The 26,143-nt window shown below is 37.9% G+C and overlaps 1 protein-coding gene and 1 long non-coding RNA gene across 3 annotated transcripts; both read right to left on the bottom strand.

Moving 5' to 3' along the window:
- Nucleotides 1–227: 227 nt before the first annotated feature.
- LOC131298314 (zinc finger protein 4-like) lies at nucleotides 228–3,865 on the bottom strand. Of its 2 annotated transcripts, none has more exons than XM_058323694.1 (2): nucleotides 3,654–3,865; nucleotides 228–1,226 (listed from the first exon to the last, which is right to left on the bottom strand). In XM_058323694.1, the coding sequence occupies exon 2, from the start codon at nucleotides 1,080–1,082 to the stop codon at nucleotides 387–389; it is 696 nt and encodes a 231-aa protein (XP_058179677.1). In that variant the 5' UTR covers nucleotides 1,083–1,226; nucleotides 3,654–3,865; the 3' UTR covers nucleotides 228–386. The 2 variants fall into 2 exon arrangements, with proteins under 2 accessions (XP_058179677.1, XP_058179678.1); XM_058323695.1 differs by lacking the exon at nucleotides 3,654–3,865 and adding an exon at nucleotides 1,411–1,498.
- Nucleotides 3,866–11,193: 7,328 nt separating this feature from the next.
- On the bottom strand, nucleotides 11,194–25,326 carry LOC131298313 (uncharacterized). The gene is made up of 4 exons (XR_009190488.1): nucleotides 24,982–25,326; nucleotides 22,313–22,419; nucleotides 11,540–11,653; nucleotides 11,194–11,416 (listed from the first exon to the last, which is right to left on the bottom strand). It is a non-coding gene; the product is annotated as an uncharacterized LOC131298313 (long non-coding RNA).
- Between the last annotated feature and the right edge of the window lie 817 nt (nucleotides 25,327–26,143).

The following is a 26,143-nucleotide window of genomic DNA, read 5'->3' as shown; positions in this document are numbered from 1 at the left end:
TATGTTTAAGTAAATTCATTGTAGCTTTCGACCTAAGGTGGATGGGTCTGCCTTTGACCGGACCGGAGAGGGGATTAGTTGAGGTACGCGTAAGCTGGCCTAGACACCCTTGATTGTCTAACCAAACAAAAAAAAAATCTTCGTAGCATTCAGAAGTCAATGGCTAACCTCAACTAGTATCATGAAATTGTAAAATTTTCATGCGCCAAAGCCAAGAAAGAAAGATCAATTACAACAAAATAACTCATATAAACAGCATAATATATAGCATAAACAAGCATAGGAGCTCCCAATAATCCTTGCAAGAAAACTTATAGAATGGCAAGACATACACATCAAATCACCAAATAGATTAGAGGGGGGTAAGAAGAGGACTTCTTCTCTTCTTAAAGCCTCAATGTGAGATCCGGCGCACGCTCATCTATGTCCGCAGTTGGGGCTGCCTCTGAGATATTCACGAGGGAATTGGCAATAAGGCGTTCCTCATCTATCCGTCGGAAGCTACCCGGCCACATAAGCTCGGTCTCATCGTCCTCCAGGAAAATAGGCATACCCAAATGCCCTAGTTCACGCCCCCCACTTCCTCTAAATTCAAACGACCTAACTGGCGGCACAAAGCTTTGGTGCACTGAAGAATGCGCTTCGATTCCCAAAGACCGAAATGCCGAACCATGGAGAGGCAGTGTTGCCAAATTGGCATACCTCTCCGCGAATACCCCCATTCGCATAGCGCGTTTTGCTAGGGTTCTCTCTCTCTTGTGTGCATTCTGATGGCCGCCAAGTGCCTGTGAGCTGAAGAACTTCCGGTGACAGAAATTGCAAGGGAAAACTCGTGGAATCGATGAAGAAGCCCTGGCGTTGCTACTTTCGCTAGTGCTTGATATCGAAAATCCTGCCGAGTCCTTTGTCGGTAGATCTTCTGTGGTAATGGTGGAGTTGAAGGTGAGAGTTAAGTCGAGGGAAAGTGGTTCAGAAACTGACTGAATCGCGATGGAATTCGTGGAGGCAACTTGGCTGCTGATGTCTTCCGAGTCGTTTTCAGAGGAGGGCTCCGCTTCAAGATCAATGGCGTGCGGTTTCATGACTTGATTCTATGAGTAATCAGAAGAGAGAACTTACATTCTGAATGAGCAGGAGAGTGATACGTTTTCCTGTTCTTTCGGTGCTTCGGAAATGAGCAAGAGAGTGAGCTACTCCAGCATAACAGACGACCATATTTTCTTGTGCTGCATTTGTGAGAAATAGGGGAATTCAGTGCATGAAAACAGATCTAGTCTTACTTATTGAAAGCAGAAAAACAAAACTAGTATGATTTGATATACTATGAAATTAAGAGTTAAATGAAAAACTTCTTAAAATAGATGGCTCATGGCAGAAAGAAAAGGATCTAGTCCATGAGGGTTTACTAACCTAACTTCAAAGAGAAATCAATGTCTTATACATGCAAGAAGAGAATTCTCTTCTGCTTCCATCTAAGACTTTATTCTGCATCGCTCACTTAAGTCATCCAAACTTGGTTAATATAATATATTCATATGTTACTATACGCATTGCCAATTGATTTTAGGTTGGAGTTATTAGTTTTAAAAACGGACCGCTACATACGTAGCAGTTTTTTGAACCTCCGGTACTGCTACACTCTGCTATACCTTTGCTACCCAAAATCCACACGTATCGGCTAGTTCTCGCTACGTATCACTTTGTATCTGATTTTTTGCCCACTACACAAGCACTACGGCCGCTACATGACCGCTATTGCTGCTACACGGTGCTTTGGCGCCAAAAACGATATTAAAAAAATTCACGACTGCGAAACATGATTCCCGTTATGTATCATTCGATACTCCCCCTACGACTATACCGCTACCGCTATTTAAAATCCGTTGGACCGCTCCAAGGATTCTTACATGGTAACCAAGCTAGGTTTTGGATGACCTCACCTAACGTGATTGAGTGATGAGTCAATTCCATCACATATTCATTCATGCTATGGTTCCTCTTAGCCATTAGGGGAAAAAAGAGATCAAAGGTAAGATGTTTCAATATCAACCAAGATATAAAAAACAAATCTCACTTGAAAAGTTTAAGCTTGAAGACTGAACTACATATACCCCAGGGGTGCCTGCAATGACACACCTGTTTTTAAAGAAACACATGTATATATTTCTTTCACAATGACATACTATATGAAATTAAATTCTATACAGTAGCTCTACCATGTATAACAAAATAGATACAAACTTAACATATATTCTACAAATGTGTCAAAAATGCCCTTCTTTTTTACTACTAATCTATCAACCGCATAAGATCCTAATCGCAGCATTTATCAATGAAAAAGATTTAGCCATCATGTCTTTTTATTAATTTGTTCTTCGAAGGTCCGAAGGATTGTGTGATGCAATATGATCTGATAAAAGACTCCCATCCTGTATACCGACGGCGAGAAGGGGAAGAGGGACTCGGAAGAGGACACTGCTTGGCACCCGCTATGGTGCAATAATCCTACTTCCGCAACTGTGAATGTGGTACAGGTTTCTAAAAAAAGTCCTAACCGGCAGCACCTAACTAGCTCGGTAGAACAAAGTCGCATTTATACCCGGTTTATGTGCCTGCTCCATACTATTAGTTCGATATAGGGATAGATTAGATTATAATTCAGCTAAATTTGTGCCCTTCAACCAACATAACTATGACCGCTAGGTGGTAATTTCTCCCACTGGCCGCCTCCACTGGATCCTTCTCAAATCTATGATTTAAGTGTAGACATACTGAAGTGAGTGAAAGAAATCAAGAAACTAACAAGTTCACTAAGGGCAGGTTCTCAGTTTGACGTCTTAGTTACTGAAAATCTGGTCAAATCTGGACACAGTTGTGTCGAGATTCGATCAGATTTTAAGCAACTACGCAAGCCGAACATGGCCCTAAATGAAGTTTTAGACCTCAACCCATCTTCTGCCCCCTTGTTTATTTCACCGTTCAAAAAAAAAAAAAAAAAAAAACTAGAACATGTGAAAAATTCATCAAGCAGTTGGTGATGAAGCCAGGAACAAGAAAAGGGCTTTACTGTACTTACTAACCAATCAAAAGAGAAAACAAAGGAGCTTCATGCAAGAAGACATTAGTCTTTTAGTCCAATATATATTCCTATATAATTCCCACACCCTACAATATGTGACAACTAGGCCTATGAAACCGCATGAAGAAGCTGATCCAGATATCTGATTATAAAAAAAAGAAGAACCGAGGAATATACAACTAAAATGAAATAAATTCACTATTGGTCCAGATTCAACCAGATTCTAAGTAAATAAATAAGCAAATAAGAATCCAATCAAGCAAGACACATGAAGATTTTTAGTAATTCAGTACACTACATATGTGAGCTATTTGAAAGCCTTCTATTCCAAAAACATCAACTAAACTCTAGCAAACAAGAGAACTACGTCCCGTTCTGTTCCGCTGAGGTTCTTATTTTAGTTAGTGAAACGGGTCTACGTACAAACCATTCCAAGATAATCATACATATAGCATAACCAGTGATTAAAAAAAAAAAAAGTGTAGGAAAATAGAACAAGAAAAGTAGACAGTACCAAACCTCATCAAAATCAAGAGAGAGAGAGCTAGTGAGTGGATTGGATTCACAAACATACCACTAGACTTCTTGTAGACATCTGATTCGTTTGTGCAATTTTGGTACGGCTTACGATCAAGAACAAGCTCACGGGTCAGTACTAGAATGTTTTTTAGGCCATAGATGGGAGGTTCTGAGGTGAGAGGAGAAAAGGGAAATCAAGAAAATGGAGAGAGAGGGAGAGAGAGAGAGAGAGAGAGAGATGTTTGGTTTAATTATGGGAAAGCTAAGGTAAGAAGAGGGTGGGTGGGGGGGACAGTGGGGGAACGTCAGAGAAGTCAGAGAAAATGTGGGGCCTGATTACTAATTACTATTAAACTTTACTAGGAAAGATCTATAATTTTTTAAAGGAAACCGCTAAATGGTAAAAACTAGAAACACTTTATCTTATCGGACTGTTGTTAAAGTTGAAAAAGTTGTTCGATTTCGCAGGATCGATACGACTTTATTAAAACTGTTCTAACTCCAACGAATACAAGCTTCTCTTGCATATTGCAGGTCTCTTCCAGTTGGCATCTTATTTATTTCTTCATTTAAAATTTAATTGAATTAAGATGTAATTAGTTACATTCAGCCCCTGTAAGACTTCAAACATAACAAAAAAGCCTCAGTTTCGAGCAAAAACAAATTTTCAGATTTCAAAAGAGTTTGGTGTTTTGTAAAGAACTTATATATATAATTTTCTATGCATTATAAGAAATCAAATTGATAATGGAAAATAGTAAGAAATATAATTAAAAACATAATGATACCAAAACAGTGACATGTCGATCGCTTGGGATAAACAAAGAGGCAAAAGAAAAAAGATGACATGATACTCAAACGGCCACCAGTACTGTCTGTTAATTTTTTTTGGGCCATTCCCAAAATAAAAACTACTATGTACTAACTTTTATATATATATATATGTATGTATGTATTGCTTTGAATGATGAGAAGCATATTTAATCAACCAAATAAACAGGGAGTACTACTCATTAGTCCCACCACAGATTCTCTCTCTCCACTTGTGACTTGTGTTTCAAATAGGAGTAAATTCACTTGTCAATGCATATGCATGAGAGAGAGAGAGAGAGAGAGAGAGAGAGATTATTCCTTTTCTTTTTTTTGCTTCGGAAATTATGAGAGAGATTATTCGATGCTCCATAAGTTTTTTTTTTTTTTTCTGTCTCGTAAGCACCTAATAATTTTTTCCATGGATATTATCTAGATTTACCAACTTTAAATCTTTTGCATGCCAAAAAGTAGTAATTAGTAACTCACACTAATTGTGAGTACTGATAAAAAAAACAAAAAAACGGATCAACCACATAACGAAATTCAAATGATATCTGTATACGTAACACTCTCGCCCAAACCCTACGTACAAAATTCAAATGCTTCTTATAGCTAATCAAAGTCTTATGCAACGACTCAGATCAAAATAGTAATATTGACAAATCGAGTGGAAGATTAAGTCTTGCAAATCGCAAACAAATCTCAATCAAGCCCTTTGGGCGTTTTTGCGGATAAAAAAAAAAATCTCAATCACAATTAATCGGGTTTTTTTTTTTTTTTTTTTACGTGCATTGAATTGGAGACATCACTCATCGACCAGAGACCTGTAAATGGTTAAAGAAACCATTTATAGTTCTTTCGCATGCAGTACTGTAGCATGGAAAAATATCGCATGACAGTTTGTGGTTTTCTTCACCCGCAACTAGGGATGGCAATGGGGACGGCTCGGGGTCGGAGGGTACTAACTCCATCTCCGATCCCCAAACCACTTCTCCGTCCCTATCCCCGACTTGATCCCCAATGGGGATTTGTTTCTTCCCTCCATCCCCGCCCCAAACGGGGAACGAGGAATCCCCACAGGGATTTGGGGATCCAAAGTTAACTTAAAAAAAAAAAATCACAGATTTCAAGCAACATAAAATTCCAAGAAATTCATTCTCCTAAGTTTCAAATAACAACGTCCATTGAGGCGCCACTAATAACGTCAATAATAACAAAACAGGAAAACAACAGATTTCAAACAAAGTCCATTGAGGCGCCATTAATAACAAGAAAAAAAAAAAGATTTCAAACAACAACGCCATAATGGACAATGGGGATTCGGGGACAAGGCGGGCCCGGATACACAATGGGGAACGGATACGGGTAGGGTTCGGGGCGGGGATATGTTTGTCCCCGCCTCTAACCCATCCCTGATTTTTTTTAAAAAAAAAATCCCCATACCCTACCCAATCTCCAAATGGATCTCCAAAATTTCCCTCCGTTCGAGGCGGGGATCAGATCGGGAGCGGTCGGATCAGACGAAATTGCCATCCCTACCCACACCCACAGAAGTACATATGCCTTTGTCTCCTTGCAACCACCTTTTGCTGGAGTCATTAATTATATAGTCCTTCGAACCTCACGTTATGTGATGCTCCAACATCTTCTAACCATCGCACAATTACGTAGAATTTACATTCTTAATTCAAAGCACCACATAAAATTTAGATCAATCATTCTACGATCACACTCATTTACAAACTCAATAACACACCCAAACTCACAAGGGCGTGGCCTCCACACACACTAGATGTGTGTAGTGTGTGTGTGGAGCCCACATCACAGTGAGTGTAGGTGTGTATTTAATTGGATGTATCAATGAATATAGTTCTAGTATTTTTGAATTTAAACAATAAAAAGAATGAAAACACCATTTGCTGTTGTCTCGAGAATGAGTGATTAATATTCAATGCTCTTATAGCAACGTCACGTAGTGCTTCAAGTGCTTTCTTCACTGCACATTAGTCATGAGTGGGTCATCAGTCACACACTTAATGGTGAAATTCAGTGAAATGTGCGGTAAAGCTAGAAGACTCCTGAAACACCATGTGACGATATTGTAGGAGCAAATAATGGACTAATAATTTCGCCTCTGGAATATCCAATAATATATCTTTCCTTTTCCCTAGCTAACTAACTAATGCCATCACAAGATGTGTCACCCTCTTTCTTTATTTAGAAGAACAGTGGCCTTTTTCGGTACCAATTAACATGGCTGGAGGTGAGGTGATGCTGCATCTGCATGCATGTGGCCTATTTGTCAGAGGAAGTTACATATATGCAGGGAGTAGTGGCGGTGGTTGAAATATATTTTTGGGGTTGGTTTTCTTATCCAATTATACACTCCCCCTCTCAAGATTTAAATTTTGAATCTCCTTTGATTCGCTAGAGTACTAGTTATCCTCATAACATATTTATAGGTAAAGTTGTCACATTTATTGAGGTTATTATGTATCTAGAATCTGTTATCTACATGGAACATGAAAATTCACATACCATCGGTACGTAGTTACATTCAAACGCAAAAAAATGAGGTCGATCGCATGAAAAAATGTAATCGCGGTCAAACGCCCTATATATAACCGCATGCAACACAAACGTTAATGCTCCATGCGCATGCTACTCTCATCATCCCTATATTAGTGCGTACATGAGTCGGGCTGGATTTTTTCCACTTTCAATGGTGTTCCAATCTACGCTCGGTGAAGTTAAGGTTGATCGATCAAGAACGATTCTTTTTTTCGTTTAATAACCACAGGTTTGAAGACCGATTGAATTTGATCTCCGTACAGTGTAAAAAAAGAAAAATGGATCCCCAGAAACGCCAAAAAAGAGTACCTGGGTTTGGTAACCCACCCCAATGGGTTTAAGGAAAGTTTTCACGTCCGCGCCGCTTGAAACCCACTGCCCGAGACGCCGCTTTTGGCCCATTGTCCCTATAGATTGATTCCAATGAGGACTCCCTACTAGTACTACAACTAGGCTACTAGCCCTAGCTTGGTACCCCACCTACAAAAGCACCCACCAACAGTATTCACTTTATATCGCATTATATGAACATGAACATGACTATACAATATATATATATATATATATATATATATATAGACATATCTAGGTACTACTAATTGATACTACATGCTCCCATTTTCACCTAGTTTTTCCAAAATATTCTGCACCCCCGCTTTCAGTTCTGGCACTCGCAAATTTTAGTTGTTTGAAGATATATATGATCATAAGAAGACGATTTCATGCTCATGCTCATGCTCCCGCTCGTGCTCGCGTGCATTGTGTTCTCCGTTTTTGTCGCATCTGAATTTACAAAAATGCCCTTTATCGTGGGGAAAAATTGAACAGGCGGAGGACAACATAGTAATTTCGCAAGAAGGGAAAAAAAGAAGTGTAGATATAAATCTAGGGTTTTGTGAAAATCTGCCCAATAGAGTACTCCACAAGTGATTCTATATGTGTGCATATTTATGTGTGAACGAAAAGATAATTTAGAATAATGAAAGCTCCTTATTTGAGTATAATTAGATATTTATACTATCGACCCATTAGTGACCACTTTATTTATTTATTCTCATGCCACGATGGTGGTTATTTAGTTATGAATTTGGGGGCATATGTGCCAGATTAGAAGGGATCCGCTGAGAATTATTGGTAATGTGATAGTATATGCCTAAATGGTATACTATAATCTACTTCTCCTTCTTTTTGTAACTCTTCAATTTGTGGGGCAAGTTTGTTCTATTCTTATTGCATTAATTTCGTAGGGATGTTTGTCCTATGTTATTGTCTAATACATTAGCTCTATGATATCGGTCCTAACAAACTAGGGTTAACTAAATTGGCTACCATTATACACTTTCGTATGAGAGTTCAGAGTGTCAGTCATTGTCGAAAACAAAAATTGATTATTTTCCCCTCAAAAAGGGTTATTTTTATCCTTTCAGTGGGCGATTAATTCGGCTTCATGTGATTGTGGACGTATGTCCAATTAGATGTAATTCAAATACTTATATTCTTCTATCTATTATAATAAAAAAATAAATAGACACTTCAGCACTTTGAAATTAAAAAGTAAATGAATCTTTTCTTATTCCATATGAATACATACCACCCCTTTGCGTCCCCATCAGCACTAGCACTGTCACTATTTTATAACTTAAGAGTGTTCAAACTAGTTTATGTGCACTTTGATTTTTGTAGGATCACGCTAACCGTTAAATATTAGGATTAATTGGGCACCAATTAAAACCGGAAAAAAAACCCTACATGGACTATCTCCATAAGATTTGATATCATCTTTGAAATTTTGAACCTAAAAAACCTAGAAAGAAACAAGCTATTCAGTCACATGCCACCTTGACATTCCTTTGCACTTTGAGGGTAAGGAGCAAACTAGCATCTAAAGTATAACTTTATGTGGAAATATGGTATATCTGCATAGACTACATTCTATGTAACTTTCGCCTTTTCCTTTTTCTTTTTAGTTGGTTGATAATATCAAATAAACTTGAAGCATCCAATTCGAAACCTAGATTAAGACGACACACATAAACAAAATATACGAGGATTTCTCGAGAGGATTCTAGGGCTTTCCCAATTGTATTTATATTCACTTTTCTATGTTTTTCCCCGATGGTAGATCATCATCATCATTTAATAAAAAAATGACTTTTGGGACCTTTGGAATAATTAAGATTCAAACTCGGCCTGTTTCAATCCACATTACAAAACTCAGGAAGTGGGCCTTTGGTTGGCATGAGGCCCATAACCTGTCCTGGGCCCATATCCTTTTTGCAAGAAGGTATGGAAAGCCTTTCACTGCTCCAAAGTAAAATGGCCCACCACAAATGTAAAATGGGCTTGTGGTCTGCCTCTTGTGTGGTTTTTTAATGCATCATTTTTGGGCTGTTAAATGAGCTGGGCTTAATCCAATCCCTTATCATATGGGCTGAACTTGCTTTCAATGGGCTAAATAATAGCCCAAACTTGTCGTCTTCCGAAGTCCTTGGGCTGTTATTTTCTTGCACTCATTTTGAGGCAACTCCGTGTCTATTAGGGCCTGTTTGTCTGGGGGATTATTGAATATGTAATGTCGTGGGGTCCAAAATTCCAGCGTTTGCTACCGCATTAGGAACGGGATTACATATCCCGACAGTGCATATATCCTCAGATATGAAATCCCATGGATGAGGTGGGATTATATATTCCTTTTATTAAGAGATACTAAATGTAACTGTTTTACCTTTTCTGTTTCATCCTTGTATGATTTGCATTTGCATGAGGATGAAATAGCAAATGCTTGTCACAATTAAAACCAAAACAAACATTTTCTTTTCTCTCCACCATTTATATATTCCAATGGGAGTTTATATCTTTTTATCTCCGAGCAAACAAACGAGTCCTTAATGGATGGAGCCAGGATTCTTGATCATGGTCAGTGAATGAAATCAAATATCTAGTCATGCTTTTGAAAATTGATAGAGGGCAAAACATGCTAAATTTTAGTACAGCATTAATATTTTGTGAGGTTAAACATAACTCCACTAAAATTATACTCCTATATACTTATCTTTCGGGTATTTGGACTCTCTCGTCTAGTCCAAATTAAGTACATGAGAGGATTCAATACCTTTATAGATTACAATAAGAGCCAAAAAACAACCAAAAGAAAGAAAGAAAGAAAACAGAACTCCTCAAACCCTTTGTAAGCAAGATCCTTCCGCATTTAGTTTTAGAACATCTTACCTTTGTGTCTGAGTTCTTCATGTAGAACGTAGGAAATCTTGACCCAAATGGGATCCAAAAAATGGTAAAACAGATGCCTCCAAACCTGCTCTTTGGACCACCCTAAATAAGTACGTTCTTACTCACCCCAAACTTGCAGTATTTCTTTCTTGGTCGGATAACATCCACACTTGAGCAACAAAGTTCTCACCACAAGTTTTCAACCTGGGGTTACGCTAGGGGAGAAAAGCAGAACTCAAGTTTCTTAGCCCTCATCCAAATCTAAGTCCAGACTGTCTTTGAAGGGGCTTGTGTTACTTGAAAGTTATTTACAATGGTATTGTGAGAGGATATCGCTTCCCATTCTTCTGCAACCGAGTCTCGAATGGTATTGCGGAGATCATACAGTGTCCTAACTGATGGAGCATTTACATTTTTGTTGGCTGGAGAGACTGTGACCGGGCAATGTGGTATTAGGCACATTGCAAATTACAATTTTGCTGCACCTCAGGGATACTCAGAGGAGCAGCACCAGATCAGTGTTGGTTAATTGCCCCTGCGGTTACACTCTAGTTCTAGCAAGGAACAAGGTTAACAAAATGGCCAAAACGTTATTGTTTGTCGGGCAATCGAAACAAACCATCAGTGGAATTTGAATGAAATGCACCAAAACACCATGAAACGCCTCGGAACACACCGAAAACACTGAATTATTCCATCGCCTGAAAGAAAATTCCATATATGTCCAAACACAGATGCAGGGGCGGACCCACCTTGGGGCACGTGGGGTCACGCGCCCCCACACCCTTTAAAAAAAAAAAATTCTTTTTCAATTTTGTGTATATATATTTTATATGTCAAACATATGCAAGCAGGCAGCATCTAGTGCAATGGTAAGGTGTAGGCAAATGTGTATGATGTCGTTCGATGTGTGAGGGTCCATCATGCATTGGTGGATCTGTGCTCTCGTATTTGCCCGGGAATGCTACCAACTACCAAGCCAATTTCATCAACCATATGCGAAACATTAATTTGAGTCACAAACAAGATGAATTAATCCAGTGAACTAGCAATTCAACACCTCTGTTTTGCACAAACGTGCAATTTTATACGACTTTCAAAGCTAAATTTATGAGCAGATGCATTGGTACCAGAAATGCATGTGGGATTACGCGGTTTGGAACTATCACGGACTTTACATGTTCAGATCCACCTCCTAATGCGGATCTGCAAATAAATGTACAATTTATCCAATGTTCATATTGTGAAGTCATTAACCTAGAACTTGCTAGAGATAGAAACTGAAGTATATAACAAGATAATCAATGCGTAAAACAGGTGCTTACTTACAATAGTCGTGGAAAACAAGATCTTGGTTCTTGTTTTTAGGAGAAGAGCACTAAACTAGTGTAGTGGGACTTCATGGAGCTTTGCACGGTGTTGACCTTTCACAAGTTCCCGTACCTGCCAAGATTAGTTTAACACGGTAGGTGATCTCAGAATACCAAATTTCTACTAAAAAAATGAAGATGCTTACACAACATCAATAATAGAAAAACAAGAGGAAAAAGAAAAGTTTGTCTGGCTAGTGACTATAAGTAGGAACCCATTAGGAGGAGATACCTCTCCACTTACATCTCCTAATACAACCACCATTTTTTCCACCTTCAAACTCTAAGCGATGCATGTCGTTCAGTATCACAAGCACTTGGAGTCACCTCATAAGCCTAAACCTCTCTCCACCCCTCTGTTCTACCTTTTCCTCCTTTTATCCACAAACCTTCTCACCTTGTTCCTTTCCACCAATTTCTATTCCTCTAGCTCTCTCTGCGCCGCCGACACCGCCGCCACAACTATTTCTGCCTCCACCACCACTGCCCACACTGTTATCCACCCAAATCTCGATGATTCTCAAAATACTTTAGACCTGCCGCCAGAATTCCTAGCCTTCACATCTGCTCAAAAACTTCCATTCGGATTCAACACCAACATGGATTCCGACCATATCATCCCTCCGGTGGGCCGCCCGTGCACCCTATTCCCAAATGAACTCCGCCGCTACATGACATATAAAGTCAATGGTTCCTGCCCGGACGACGAACTCCTTGCCCAGAAGCTCCTCCTCAAGGGCTGCGAGCCGCTTCCCCGACGCCGTTGCCGCTCGGCAGCTCCGCCGGAGTATGTAGAACCATACCCCCTTCCTACTAGCTTCTGGACCACACCGTCAGATAAATCAGTGGTCTGGACCGCCTACACTTGCAAAAACTACCAATGCCTCATCGACCGTATGAAGACCCAGAAGGGGTTCGACGACTGCAAAGACTGTTTTGACCTTTTAGGCCGAGAGAAAGTTCGATGGACCACCATCGGGACCAACCTCGACTTTCCTATTGATGAAGTACTAGCAGTAAAGAAGCCGGGTACAATCCGGATAGGGCTTGATATAGGAGGCGGTGTAGGTACATTTGCAATAAGAATGAAAGAAAGGAACGTTACTATCATAACTACTTCTATGAACTTAAATGGTCCTTTCAACAACTTTATCGCAGCAAGAGGGGTCATACCTATGTATATAAGCATTTCTCAGAGGCTTCCATTTTTTGACAACACGTTAGATATTGTGCACTCCATGCATGTGATGAGTAACTGGATTCCAACGACGATGTTGCACTTCATGTTTTTCGACATCTACAGGGTGCTCAGGCCAGGTGGGTTATTTTGGCTCGACCATTTCTTTTGCGTGGGTGACCAGTTGGAGGATGTTTATGCGCCGCTTATCAATAGCATTGGATTCAAGAGGGTGAAGTGGGTAGTGGGGCCGAAGCTTGATCGAGGGGCAGAGCTCCGGGAGATGTACATTTCAGCTTTGTTGGAGAAACCATTGAAGAATTCTTGGTGACTACAGAAGGAATTTCTTTCAGTTTACATTCCAAAAGAGGCTTCTATTTTGTTATTTTTTGCTTTTCTCTATTTCTAGTCCAAAAAATTGACTCCAACAGTGGCATTTTTTTGTACAAGTAGGGGATGCAATTGTTTGGTTTAATTTCTTGATTCCTATCTGCTTTGCAGAATATGTTTCCTCACAATATTAGAAAAGCAAAATTGCTCATAAAAGTGCAAACGAGTTTAGTATATGCGAGATCCAAATAATGAAATGACAACTGGTCCAAATAACAGGAAATCATAGATTTTGTGGTGCTTGCTAGATTTTGTGGTGTAGAAGATGTGTATCTTGAACACAAGCTATTCGCGCATGCAAGAACCATGAACAAAACACCACATTGTATAGACATCTCTCTATCTCTAATGACCTATCACGAGGGTTCAATGTTCATGGAACCTCAGAATGTGGAGGCCAACTCATCATAGAAGGACAGCGATGAAAATGCCATTTTGTTCTCTTTCTCGAATAAGTTAAAATAGGCGAAGAGAAGAACAAATCTGTGAACCCTTTATTTTTTGACCAAATGGAGCACAGAGTTCATGTTGGATTTCCAAATATGTTCTGACAAGGTTTTACAGTTTCTGTCACAGGACTCTGAAGGTGCAGAAGCAGCATCATTGTTTTAATTCATTTTTTTATGTATGTTCATGTTAGCCTCATGGAGGTTTCACCAATAACTATCTTTATAGGCCTTTCTCAGCAACTTAGAAATCCTGATACTGGACTCAAACTGGGCTTGACCAAGGGTTTCTTTGTATGGTTAATGATTACTGCAATGACTTCCTATAACACCACCGAACAATATTGAGAGTGCATAAGTTCCAATCAATCACATTATGATGAACGTAATGCTATTCCAAAGTACCATAATGAATGCATGATGTATTTATCTTATGACACCACCAAAAGACAATTAGAGTGCATAAGTTGCGTTCCAATTTATGCATGACAGTTCTACAATTAAGAGATTCATCACCTATGTAATGTTCGAAGGAAAGAAGTGCCACCAAAGTGTCCAATATTATGAATTCAATTTGTATTTAAGACACGCTAAAGAAGTGCCGGTGTACAACACAGGAGTTCTACACAATACACCTCCTCCATAGCAGTGTCGGTGCTTCTTATGTTTTCACCAGTATCAACCATGTGCCACCATTTGAAGCACTTGCAAGACTTTCAAGTTTGCAAAACATTGCAAAAAAAAAACAAGTGTTAAAAACTAATTTGCGAATATTAAGAGTGCAAGACCTGGAGTTGACCTCTTGCACAGAATACCAAGTGTTAGTGCCGCCACCAGTCAGGAATAATGGGTTAACTTCATGTAACGATTGACAGTAACAATGTCAACCCATATTTAGACAAGTTGCTAACTGTCAGTCTTACAACTTAACTAACTGACATGCTGCCCCATAAATGACCCACCAAAGCATGAAAACGCTTTACAGCAGCAGAAGCCAAGAAAATAAGAGACTATGGCCTGCTGAAAAGGTGTTGTCAGTTAAGGGACGTGATTTTACCAAAACGATTAGGAACGTTTTGTAAGAACAAAAACTAGGCAGAGGTGGAGTGAACTCTTTGGCATAGAGTTAGCATAGACTAGTAGTAGAGGGTATCAACAAGCACTAAGACGCCTTTATATGTTTTCATACCGAGCACCAACCGTACTATTCTCAACGCCGCACCCCTCAAAAGATCCACTCCTCTTTCTTCCATTATAATTCACCATGCAATGAAGTCCCTTGAGTTCCCTATCCTTTATAAACACTTTCTCAAATCATTTGGCTGTTACATCCAATTCTGAACTCTTTCCCTAGTCAATATCATTCACCAAGTTTTTTTATCTTCTCAATCACTTCTAAAAGTCGACCTTCAATCGCACAGCCTCCGTCTATAATTGGATAGGGAAAGTAACTTCACAATACCAGAGTTCTTATCAACCTTTTATAGAATCAATAAAATTTCATCATTATAATTTAGTGAACATCAAAACAGACTAGAACATACTGAATCATGATGTTCCTTTACACCAGGCTCTTGTCTAACCCCTTCTCCCTCCATCTGACAGTGCCTTCAACTTCTAAACTTCTGAAGTCCTCAAAACCTAACTCATGCCTTTCGGGAGAAAGCATAGCAATTGGAGTACATCCCATAGGTTCCAACTTCCATGTCCTCCAACTTCTCCTAAAACTCTAAGCCACACAACTCTGCACCTCAACATTTGGCCCCTTCACCTCTACATGCAGCTCATTCCAAAAAGTAAATTTAGTGGACAAAATCTTCAAATTGGAAACTATAATGAAGAGGGACATCGGTTGCCTAACAACCCGTGGTAGCTCACAAGAAGTGTGTAGGTTTCAACTTCTAAAACCATTGTGCAAATTAGAAGCCAAAAAAAATCAATTTGACCACCAATTACCATTTGGTTAAACAATTTCTTTTCAAGTTTAGTCAAAACACAGATTTTTTTTTATTGATTTCGAAAATGGAGTAGGTTATGCCTTGATGGGTCCATGTTCCACGAAAAAAGTACTTCAGCCTAATAGGAATATGCAAAGGTGGGCCAAAAAGTTATCTTAAATACAGTTCGACATTAGAATGAAGAAACAGGCGACTAGAGACCTTCATATATTTGTCAGTTACAAAAAATCCTACTTACTAAAAGGAAAATGTTCATGATCTTTTAGTAACTTGAACCAAAATTATGTTTTCTCAAAAGTACAGGGACCAATTGAAGTTCAAGAACAAATTTTTATAATGCTGCAAATGTATAGGTTGGTCCATGAAAAGCTTGAACTTGATCCAATGAAAGCTCATTGGGCTGTTTATTACTTCAAGCCATCTCAGCCGTAGCCTTACATGAAGCTCATTAAGACAACGAGTTGAGCCTCGGAAGAACAAGGCTAAACCCGCGTGAACTGCTGAACAGTGAGAAAGTGTTCAACCAGAAATTTCCATTCATTTTAATTTCCAGCCTACTAGAAGAACTATTTCCTTTTCTTTCTAATGGGAGATTACAAGTCCCCAGTAGTGATTGGATGCATGAATACTGTATCACATATTTTCAAGACGGTGCTCCTTAAATACTTGTCAACACCTAATGAGACCTTCCATTGAATAGTTGAGTGAGTTACCCATGTTCACAACAATTCACTAAGCATTTTCTGAGTACAAATTATATGACTGCAGTTTTTGTTAGTACTCAAAGAAACTCTTGCATTGAAATCTGTAATTTAAAAAAAGTTTCATAAGGTATTCCTGAGAAATAACAACTAGGTGATGCAATGCCACTTAATTTTTGTTTGTCTAATTAAATCAAGGCCACTTAAGAAGCCTAGCCAACCAACCATAAATTGTTCAAACATTTCAAACAACGAATAATTCAAACAATGCCCTAATGCTATTTCGTTCCACAATATCTTAAACCTCAATCTTGTATAACTAAATATTTTTATCCCTGGTAACAGAAAAGATAAATTGTAAACCTAAATGAAGCAAAAAGGTAAAACCGTTTCTTTTCTCTTAATTTAATCGTCATATTACTTCCAGATGCTACTTAACTTTGTAAGATAGATTAAATTTAATGTATTACCAGATTCACAAATACTTGGTAAGGTGTAAAAAGATCGTATATGTTATTTGAATGGAGGCTAATTAGAGAACTTAGCAAAGAATGATTAAGATGCTACTTAGTGATACAAAATAGATGTTATTTAATGTCTTTACCTTTTTCACAATTACTTGGTAAGGCTCAACAGCATTATATGTGATACTTGCAAGCACGACCACGTCTACCGGCGACACATGACGAACACGGACACGGCAAGACACGCTCCACACATGAGTCAGACAAACTTAATACGTCTTCAATGTTCTGATAATATTTCTTTTAGTCGGAGACGCTGGAGACACGCTAGAATGTTTTGAGGATAATATGTGGACATCTTAAGGACAAATAAGAGGTCATAATGCAATCCAATAAGTTGAAACCTTGGATGCTTAGTTTATGGTTTAGTGAGTTTCAGGACGTTAATAGTATTTTTGGTGTTTCCCCCTAATTTGACATAAATAATATTTTCATTTTCGTATGAATTTATAACATCTTCCTGCAATATACATGTGTATGCTTATATCAACGTCAATGTGTTCGTGTCCTAATTTCTGAAAAAATGATGTGTTTATGCATGCAAGTATCTGTATCTGTGCTTCTGTATACCAGCTAAATAGAGAACTTAGTAAAGCATGTTTGCCAGCTAAGGAATTAAATCTGCATATTAACTATAACTCACCAGGTGTAATTAATCACATATGTATAACATTATAAGGCTACTTGAGAATTTACTAAAAAATGCTTTCCTGGTAATGAATTTAATATGCATTAATTACTCCTTATTAGGTGCTCTGATGGCAATCGTTAACAACGAGGCATAGTTACCCTTGCATAAAAACATGACTTTAATGAGTATGCAATTTTATGTTAGTTACACCTTACTAAGCGCCCCTATGGTTTTCAAATGTATTCAACTTTTCAAACTTAAACCTAAAACGAATAAAATGCTGATTGATATTAGTAGAAACTAAAAAATTAGTGAAAAGAACTAGTCAAACCATCCCAAGACACTCAACTAGCAAAAAAGTTTGAGCTCAAACTTGGACAAACTCGAGGATCAAAAAAAAAAAAAAATCGACAAACTTCATTAAAGCTCAAATTGGACAATCCTTATTCCCTAAATTTCTCTATTGATCTTATAATTACCTTAGTTAGGTGGATGTTATGGTTGCTTGTTAAGTTTAGAGACAAAAGATTATAAAGGCAGAGTGGCAACACTTCATCATTTGCTCATAGTTAAGACAGATTCCCTTTTCAAATTTGCCAGTGAGTTGTTGCATGTCAAGCTACTCTATGTGGACCCAGGTCTCACTGGAGTGGGGTGTGACAATATCTATATGGAAGCTAATCCTTTGTTTTGTTCAATAGAAGGAAAGGAAGATAAGAAAAACTTAACCGCGCATCACTATAGAAAGGAGGATATCTTTCAACATTTTTAAGTTTGATTGAGCAAGGACGAACGAAAGGATCATTTTCCAGTTTTTCATTCCTATCTTTGAGTATATAGCCGATTCAATTGGAGGGTAAGAGTAAAGAGATATGAACCAGAGTTTAAAAGCAGCTCCAAGGCTAGTGAGGCAAAGTCTTTGAGAGTTTCCTCTGTTCTTTTCCTCTTCCCACAAGAATCCCTTTCCCTATTCCTTTTGTTGGGAACAAGGAAAGGGAACTCCAAAAGATCATTTTCCCTTGCTTTAAACACTCGTACTCTCCCGCTGTCCCGCACCCTTATTATCCTTTCATCCCTTGCAAGTCACACCAAAAGGAGCACAAAACTTGTGTCAACTTCACTAAAGGAGAATGGCCTCCTCTAGCTTGGTCCAGGTACCTAAGTTTTACACACAAATCTTTATAGATCTTCTACCAAGTAACTTCTACAAAACCTAGCAAATCCTTCAATTATTCGTGAATCTTTGGTTCTATTTGATTAAAGGAGACAACTCTACTTCAAAATTAGTTTTTTCAAGAGGTGAACTTGAATAGAGAAGGGAAAGCTATGTACCAATTTTTTTTATACTTTGAAAAATAGCATACAATTTTTACCTCTTCCCCCGTTACAAGTGATTATTGTAGACAAGGTTTAGAAGTGTGATCCTGAAAGGATCATCTAACATAGACAACTATGCTACAATGGGGTGACAGTTACAATAGCTGTGAATCTTCATATGTCAAAGAAGTAAAGAAAAGCACATTTTAAGATTTTCATTCAAAAAATGCAATAGTCAACAATGTTAGTGGTATCTCGTGATTTGTACATATCCCAGTTCATTGTTATTATTCAGTACAATGAACAACAATTATACCGGTTTTTCCACCCATTATTCATCAGAGCCACGGACATTTAGATTCCTTCAACAAGATTAACTTCCAACTTAACGAAAAAGGGGACAAATAAATATGAGTCTTGTACTGATGCATCTGTTTGATTCTAGTCGTCTAGAACACGTCTCCATAAGTATGCCTCAACAGTTATCTACTCATCTCATTCTCTTTAAAGTTTGTAATGTTAAATATGATAGCTTTAAGCTAAAAATGATTTATAAGATAACTTAGAAAAAGAAAATAATACAAAGAGAAACTCAAATTTGGCTAAAAGAAAAAAACAAATACAACACCTAGCTGCGCACTGCCACGGTATATCATTAGTTGCCACAGGTATTGTGGTAAGAAATATTATCCTTACTTCCTTAGCGAAAACTAGTATCCAGACTTTAAGAGAGACCTTGGGACAAATTGCTTCGAATGGATAAATTTAAAAACCCGACATTAAGCCTCTTGTAAACACTAATTAATGTACCTTAGATGCATATCCTCTAGCTCCTGAAAGGACGTACACTGGCTTCTAATAACAAGAGGGGCCATTGCAGCCGCATAACAGCCCCTATTGGTGGAAGAGGTGAAATTTCATCTTCTGACTTTCGATTCATTGAACCTGTCTCATATGCTAACGAAGAAGGCAAAGTCCCCGCTCACTCTGCCATACCAAAATGTGGACTTCCAGGAAAGCTATCTCAATGATAGCCAGGACAACATTTTTACCCTCCAAAAAAAACCCTACTTAAAGCTGCTACATAAATTGCAGCCAACTTCAAATGGCGAATTTTGTTAATTAATTACCTTTACATAAAGCTTCCTCAAAGATTTATTTCCCGTTACTTAAGTTAGAGTCAAACATTATATCTTTCAGAGTTTCATGTACTAGGGGTAGATAGCACCTTCTTTGGGTGTTGGGTCCCCTGAGATCAATTCCACATTTCCACTACATATCTAACCAAAGCAAAAATCAGAAAGAAGAACAGATGACTAGTAATTCAACAAACTGAAATATCATCCAAGAAGTTATTGGACATGGGCTTCTTAGTTGATGCAAACAAACAAAGATCTATTGTTGTTAGAAGAAGCCTCATCAAGTTTGGCTTTTTGTACAGTAGTCAACTTATAATGAAATACCATTCACGTCAAGCAAGCTAAATGCTTATGCTTCATCATGTTTGGTTAACTTTCTCCCTAATATGGAAATAACAAGTTTACTTTACACTTGGCTGGTATAGACTCTTCAGTAGTTTTCTATTAGAATCCATATTTGAAGATTTCAAATTTTAAATGTATAGGCCTAGTGACCAACTTAAACTACTGATTAGAACATATCAGTTTCATTTTAACAGATGGTATTAAAGTATAATTTAGCTTCCAACCCATAAAGAGACTCCACTCCTAAATAAGAGAAACATTTTCCTCACATATGGTTCGATAATACACGGCTAAGGGGAATACACCACAACATTTCCCTTTTTGTCAAAAATGTACATCAGAATAATCAATAGTCAATGTTAGATTACTTGGAGGGTTCCAACCTAAAACCAAGTGGCAATACGTTGAGTAACCTCTAGAATATATTAACTAAGTTTGGGTGGCTTAGATGAGCGAAGGGGGATAAAGTCTAACAATCAATATCAACCTTTTATGAGCGTTGCAGTAATATGATTAACTGACCTATTTCAGACCAACTCACTAATTTACACATTTATCATTAGACCAAAATATAGTAGACAACACAAGAACACTACTTTCCCAAAAGAAAATTTGTTAATAGGAGTAAAAAGTTAAAAACAAAACGATGTAGACCTACAGTCAAACCTAGTTCTCAGCGGCTAGCTAGAGGAACATTCACTCCAATCTCGATATCAAAATCCACGAAGTTGTGTCTTCATAACGCATAAAGGTAACATCTCAGTCATGTACAAATATAGGACATTTTTTCCTAAAACAACAGGAAAATAAAGCGTATTTACATTTTGACTGCCAAAAACATTTCTGCTGTCACCGTAACTCCTCAACTTATTGTTTAGAAACTGTGTATAATCAATCAATCCTAACATGAAACATCATTTATTGCTGCACCATAGTGAAAAAAGTAGCACGTACTCATCGTCGCCACTAATCCTTGTAGAGATCAAGTTTGTGAACAATGGTTCCTAAAATCTCGATCTCCCCTCTCGATTTAAATTTTGTACTGATTTTACACTATTGTTTAATAAGGAATTATCTTTGTAGGATGTACGTGCAATCCAGCATGGGGGGAAACCGGAGTGGCTAGAACTTTTTCTACAAAGAACTTTTTTTGGGTCTTGTGCAATTCACGAGCCCCCAAAGAATAGGCTAAACAATTACTGCATCGACTGTAACTTGTCTGCCTGTGGCCATTGCATAGATGTTGGTTCTCATGCAGAACACAAAGTACTGAAACTTTATAGACATGTTTACAAGGATGTTGTCCCCTTGAATGAAATGAAGAAACATATTGATTGCTCAAATATTCAGGTACTTTTCCTATACTTAAAAGCTCCAATGGACAACCTTTCTTGGTCATCTACCTCGTTAAGTCTACCTGAATTTTTCTATACTTGATAAGAGCGGTACATGTTCATGTAAAAAGCATTTAACAGTATCTTCATCTTAAAAGCTTGAGTTGTCATATGATGTGATGAACTTTACGTCCCTTGACAAGGATTGAAAGAAATTCAATGCCAGCATGGAGTTTACGCTCTTTATATCACTTTCTTGTGCTTTTAGAGACTTTCATTCATTATTGAACTAGTCTATACAGATACTTGGCATCCCATTGTTTGAACATGATTAAAAGAAGTAACAAAACAAGAGATATGATAAGAGTAGAAAGGACATATATTGCTACTATCCTAGCCTGCTAAGTCATGCATCTAGCAAGAAAACTCTAGATAGTGCTCTCACATCAGAATCAGAGTTCAACATCTAAGAGAAAAAACTTCTACTACTCTATGGTAAAAAGCAAGGAATTTATGGTCTCCAACTGATACATGGATCGCAGTTCCCAAGGATTTCATACTCCAGAAAGACCACTAAATCCTCAAAGAGAAATTATATAACCACTTCATAATTAACACGGTCTGAATGAATGGATTGGCTGTTGAAAGTTAACCTTTAGATGGACTACACTATGTAGCTGATACTATGCCACCAAATTGCGTCATCATGAATGTAAATCAAGGACAAAGTTCAATTCTTGCTGTGGAAGAATGTGATTCGGTGAACTTACAACTGATCATAATTCCTACATGTATCTGGAAGACTGCTGGCACTGACTCCTAGCACTTAAGTAGCACTGCACTGCAACCAGAGTAACAGACAAGAGGTGGAATCACCCTGTTGAAAAACTGGTTCACATTGTTACCAGCAGTTACATACATTATCTACTTAAGATTCTAAATAAGTTGCAATCTTCTTATAGATATCTAAAATGCTGCTGCTAATGAAAAACAATGCTTAACACACAACAACATTCATGATTCACATCATTTTCTTAGTTCGACTTTTAAGTTTTTTCTTCATTTAACACAATGATTATTTGTGCTTCATTTAGCAGTAGATAGTTCGATTCGTTTTACCAATCTGATTAGAGTTTACCAAGTGGCATCTGTTTTTTAACTTCAGGCATACAGGTGTAACAAGCAATTGGTGATAGCTCTGAATCCTCTTCCCCACTCTGGCTCACTGACAAGTGAAGAAGCTGCATGTGACACATGCAAGAGGGTTCTACTCCACCCAAATGCAAACCGCTATTGCTGCATTGCTTGCAAGGTAAAAAGGAAAAGAACGGATTGAATCGATTTCACTTCATTCCTTTTCTATTGAAACATCTATTCAGCATGTTCACCTTCTATATTATAATTTTCAGGTCCAAGCGTTTTCAATAAAGACAAATGAAATGGAACCTCCATTTCTTGCTATCCATAGCCCACCACCACCACCACCACCAGAGCCGAAAGTCAAACGACCAAGAAAAGGGGTACCTCACAGGGCTCCCCCGCCCTAAAGAATTGAGAGAGCTCACCGCTCATTCATGGTATGTGAAAATGGAAGAGTTCATTTCATGCCGCCAAAGACAAACAATTGATGGTACTTGAGATATGACTCTTATGTTTTTGTTTGTGTGTTTTATCCTGTAGACGTTGCATTTTCATAGACAAGTTTTTCATGTGTGCCGCAAAGGTCTTAGAAAGGGATTCTAAGGCCAACATTTTTAAGGGACCTAGGGCAGAGAAGGGGTACCCCACAGGGTTCCCCCCTTTTCTGAAGACTTGAATGAGTTTACAGACCTGTCCTCCTATTTTAAAGTGAAGCATTGACTTCAAGCAACAGAAACCAAGGTATGGTATCTGAAATATGATTTTCTGCTTCTATGTTGGTTCTCTTTTATTTGTTGCACTTCAGCTTCCTATTATCCAAGACATTTTTTTTAGTGGTATTTTAAGGTTAACAAAGGAAAGCTGATGGACAGAACGAAATGGGTATTGTAATGCTAACATTTGCGAGCACTTCAGATCCTTGCAAGGTACCCAATTCCTTCTGTCCGTTTATACACAGCCTTGAAATCCCTTGGTATGGCTTATTAGATCACTCAATCTTTTTTAAAGTGTAATAATCATTCACTTCATGAACCTAAGAAAAAGTGGAATTTGAAACATACTACTGTGTGTTTTTGCTCCTAAGCCCCAAACCCAACCCAACACTTAAGGGTTCTCATGAATCCCACTGAGACATCTCAAAGGCAGATTGACTCCATGTTTTTTTTCCAGATACTTAAAAGTATTTGAACTATCTTACGTGCGCCTTGACTAATTTCTGGGACCAATCCCACTGTTCCCAAGCCGGGCGCAGATTTAACTCCATGTGGTCCCTTCTAATACTACAGAACTTAATAAGCAGTGGCGGAGGGAGCATGTGCCCCACTTTAATTTTAATACATTTATTTTAGGGTTCAAACATTCCGTTTCCTTCTTCGGAACATAACACCTTCTTCAAAACATAACGGATTGGTAATTCAAGAGAAGAATTTATTAAACATAAGCACAATAATGAGGACTTGTTTGCTTATTATTTGCTTATTATTGGTCCTTTTTGGAATGAGGCAAGTTTGTTACAATTTCGATTCTTCTCCTCTAAACTTCTAAAAAAATAGTGAGTTATTTAAGCTAAATATATGTGACAAGTTCACTATAGATGATATTTTTTTCCTTGAAAAGGTAAATAAATAAATGAGACAAACTAGACGGACATATTCAACTCGTTCTTGTCTTGAGTGCAATTGTTTTTTCTTATCTTATTGTTGGCTATAGAAATTTTTTTTCTTGAAATTCCAGGTAATAGGCGCCCCTACTAATGTCAATTCCTGGCTACGCAACTGTGGCATATGTTCATTGTTCATGGAAAAGGCTACAAGAACAACCCTTTTTCAAAGCTCAAGTTGACGTCATAATCGAATCAAAGTTATTAAAAGATGAACAAGACAGATGCTAGAACAAAACTAAAAGAAACAACGAATAGATTCATGGGAGATTTGGTATAGAAATTTAATAAGCCCAGAAGTCCACGCGCGTATTCTCAACCCTAGGGTACCCTATTCTAAAACCTTAAATTCTATTAAATTGCTTAAACCACTAAAATCCTATAAGAAGAAAGTACACTCTAAAATTTTATGAAAGTGCTTAAACCTTAGGTACTCTATCCGGTTTAGGTACCATATCCTATAATAAGAAAAAGTGTACTACGCCTACTATGAACTTTTTAAAATAGACTTTATATATCTAAGAAAAATATAGACTTTATATATCTAAGAAAACTAATTCTTAATAGATGGAATCTAATAGATGGACTTGTGTGCGTATAAAATTCACAAACAAACAATAGAGAGAGAAAGAGAGAGACCTGAGGAGGACAGAAGTATGGTAGATCGATTCAACTGTATTTCCCAATCAGAAGAGCTTCACGTACGATCAGTATGCATTGAACCGTTCCAATTCCGTTTCTTTTCGACTAAATAGGAGTATTGTATTCACCGGACCGTACGGGTTTGGACAGCGGTTCGCATGGGGTTCGCTCTAAGTTACATATACTCTACTAAACTTCGGGACACTGAGAATTGAAAGTGCAAACGTGGTATGAGGATTGCGAGAGAGAACTGAGCTCAAACGCAGAGAATTGAGAGTGTAAACGCAGTGTGAGAATTGCGAGCGAGAATTGAGAGCGCAAACATAGTGCGAGAATTACGAGAGAAAGCGGGTTTTTGAAAAAGTTGTTTTTGAAAATTTGTTTTCAAACGAGTAAAAAGAACATAATATGGATTCAAATTTTGGCTGTTAGCCTGTTTCAAGTAAAAAAGTGTTGGGTATCTTGTACAAATACTAGTAATTTCCTAATTATGGTTCCTAAATTTACTGTATCCCTTTGGTATGTACATGTTCATGTAAACGAGCCGAGACTATACAAATAAGTCTGAGTTTAAAGTTTTGAGCTTGGCTCGTTTACTATACGAACCTAAAATTCGGAGTTAAGTTTTGTTCATCCTCCGCTTAAAGGAGTGAATATTACCTTCCTTCCTATTGGTTGAAATGACGTGGACTCTCCATCACAAAGTGATTTCATATGCTTACCAAAAAGTATATTGCATGGTAAGCATTATATCAAAGTGACGAGGTCCACATTATTTAAACCAATAAGAGATAGTATAATGTTCACACCTTTTAAGGAGGGTAGACAAAATTGCACTCTAAAGAATTCGACTCAATTAGAGGGCCGGCCCAAGCACAAGACCCAAGAGGCCTGGGTTTTGGGCATTCCAAAAATCCCAAATTTTAGGGACAATCTAATATTTTTAGTACTTGGATTTGAGTATGGCACTTTTTAAGCCCAATAGAATGGGAAAAAAAATGCCCAATTGGAGAGGAAAAATGACAGTCAATGATGTGTTTTGATAATTAATACTGGCCAATAACATGCTAAAAACATTTGTTAATACTGAAAATATTATTGGCGGGTATTAATTATCAAAATACGTCATAGGTCATCACTTTCCCAATTGGAGGTAATG

This window comes from Rhododendron vialii, chromosome 8a (assembly GCF_030253575.1).
Source record: "Rhododendron vialii isolate Sample 1 chromosome 8a, ASM3025357v1".
NCBI classification, from domain to species: domain Eukaryota; kingdom Viridiplantae; phylum Streptophyta; class Magnoliopsida; order Ericales; family Ericaceae; genus Rhododendron; species Rhododendron vialii.
Note: the sequence above shows the minus strand (reverse complement) of the source record. Positions and strands in the feature narration are given on the sequence as shown.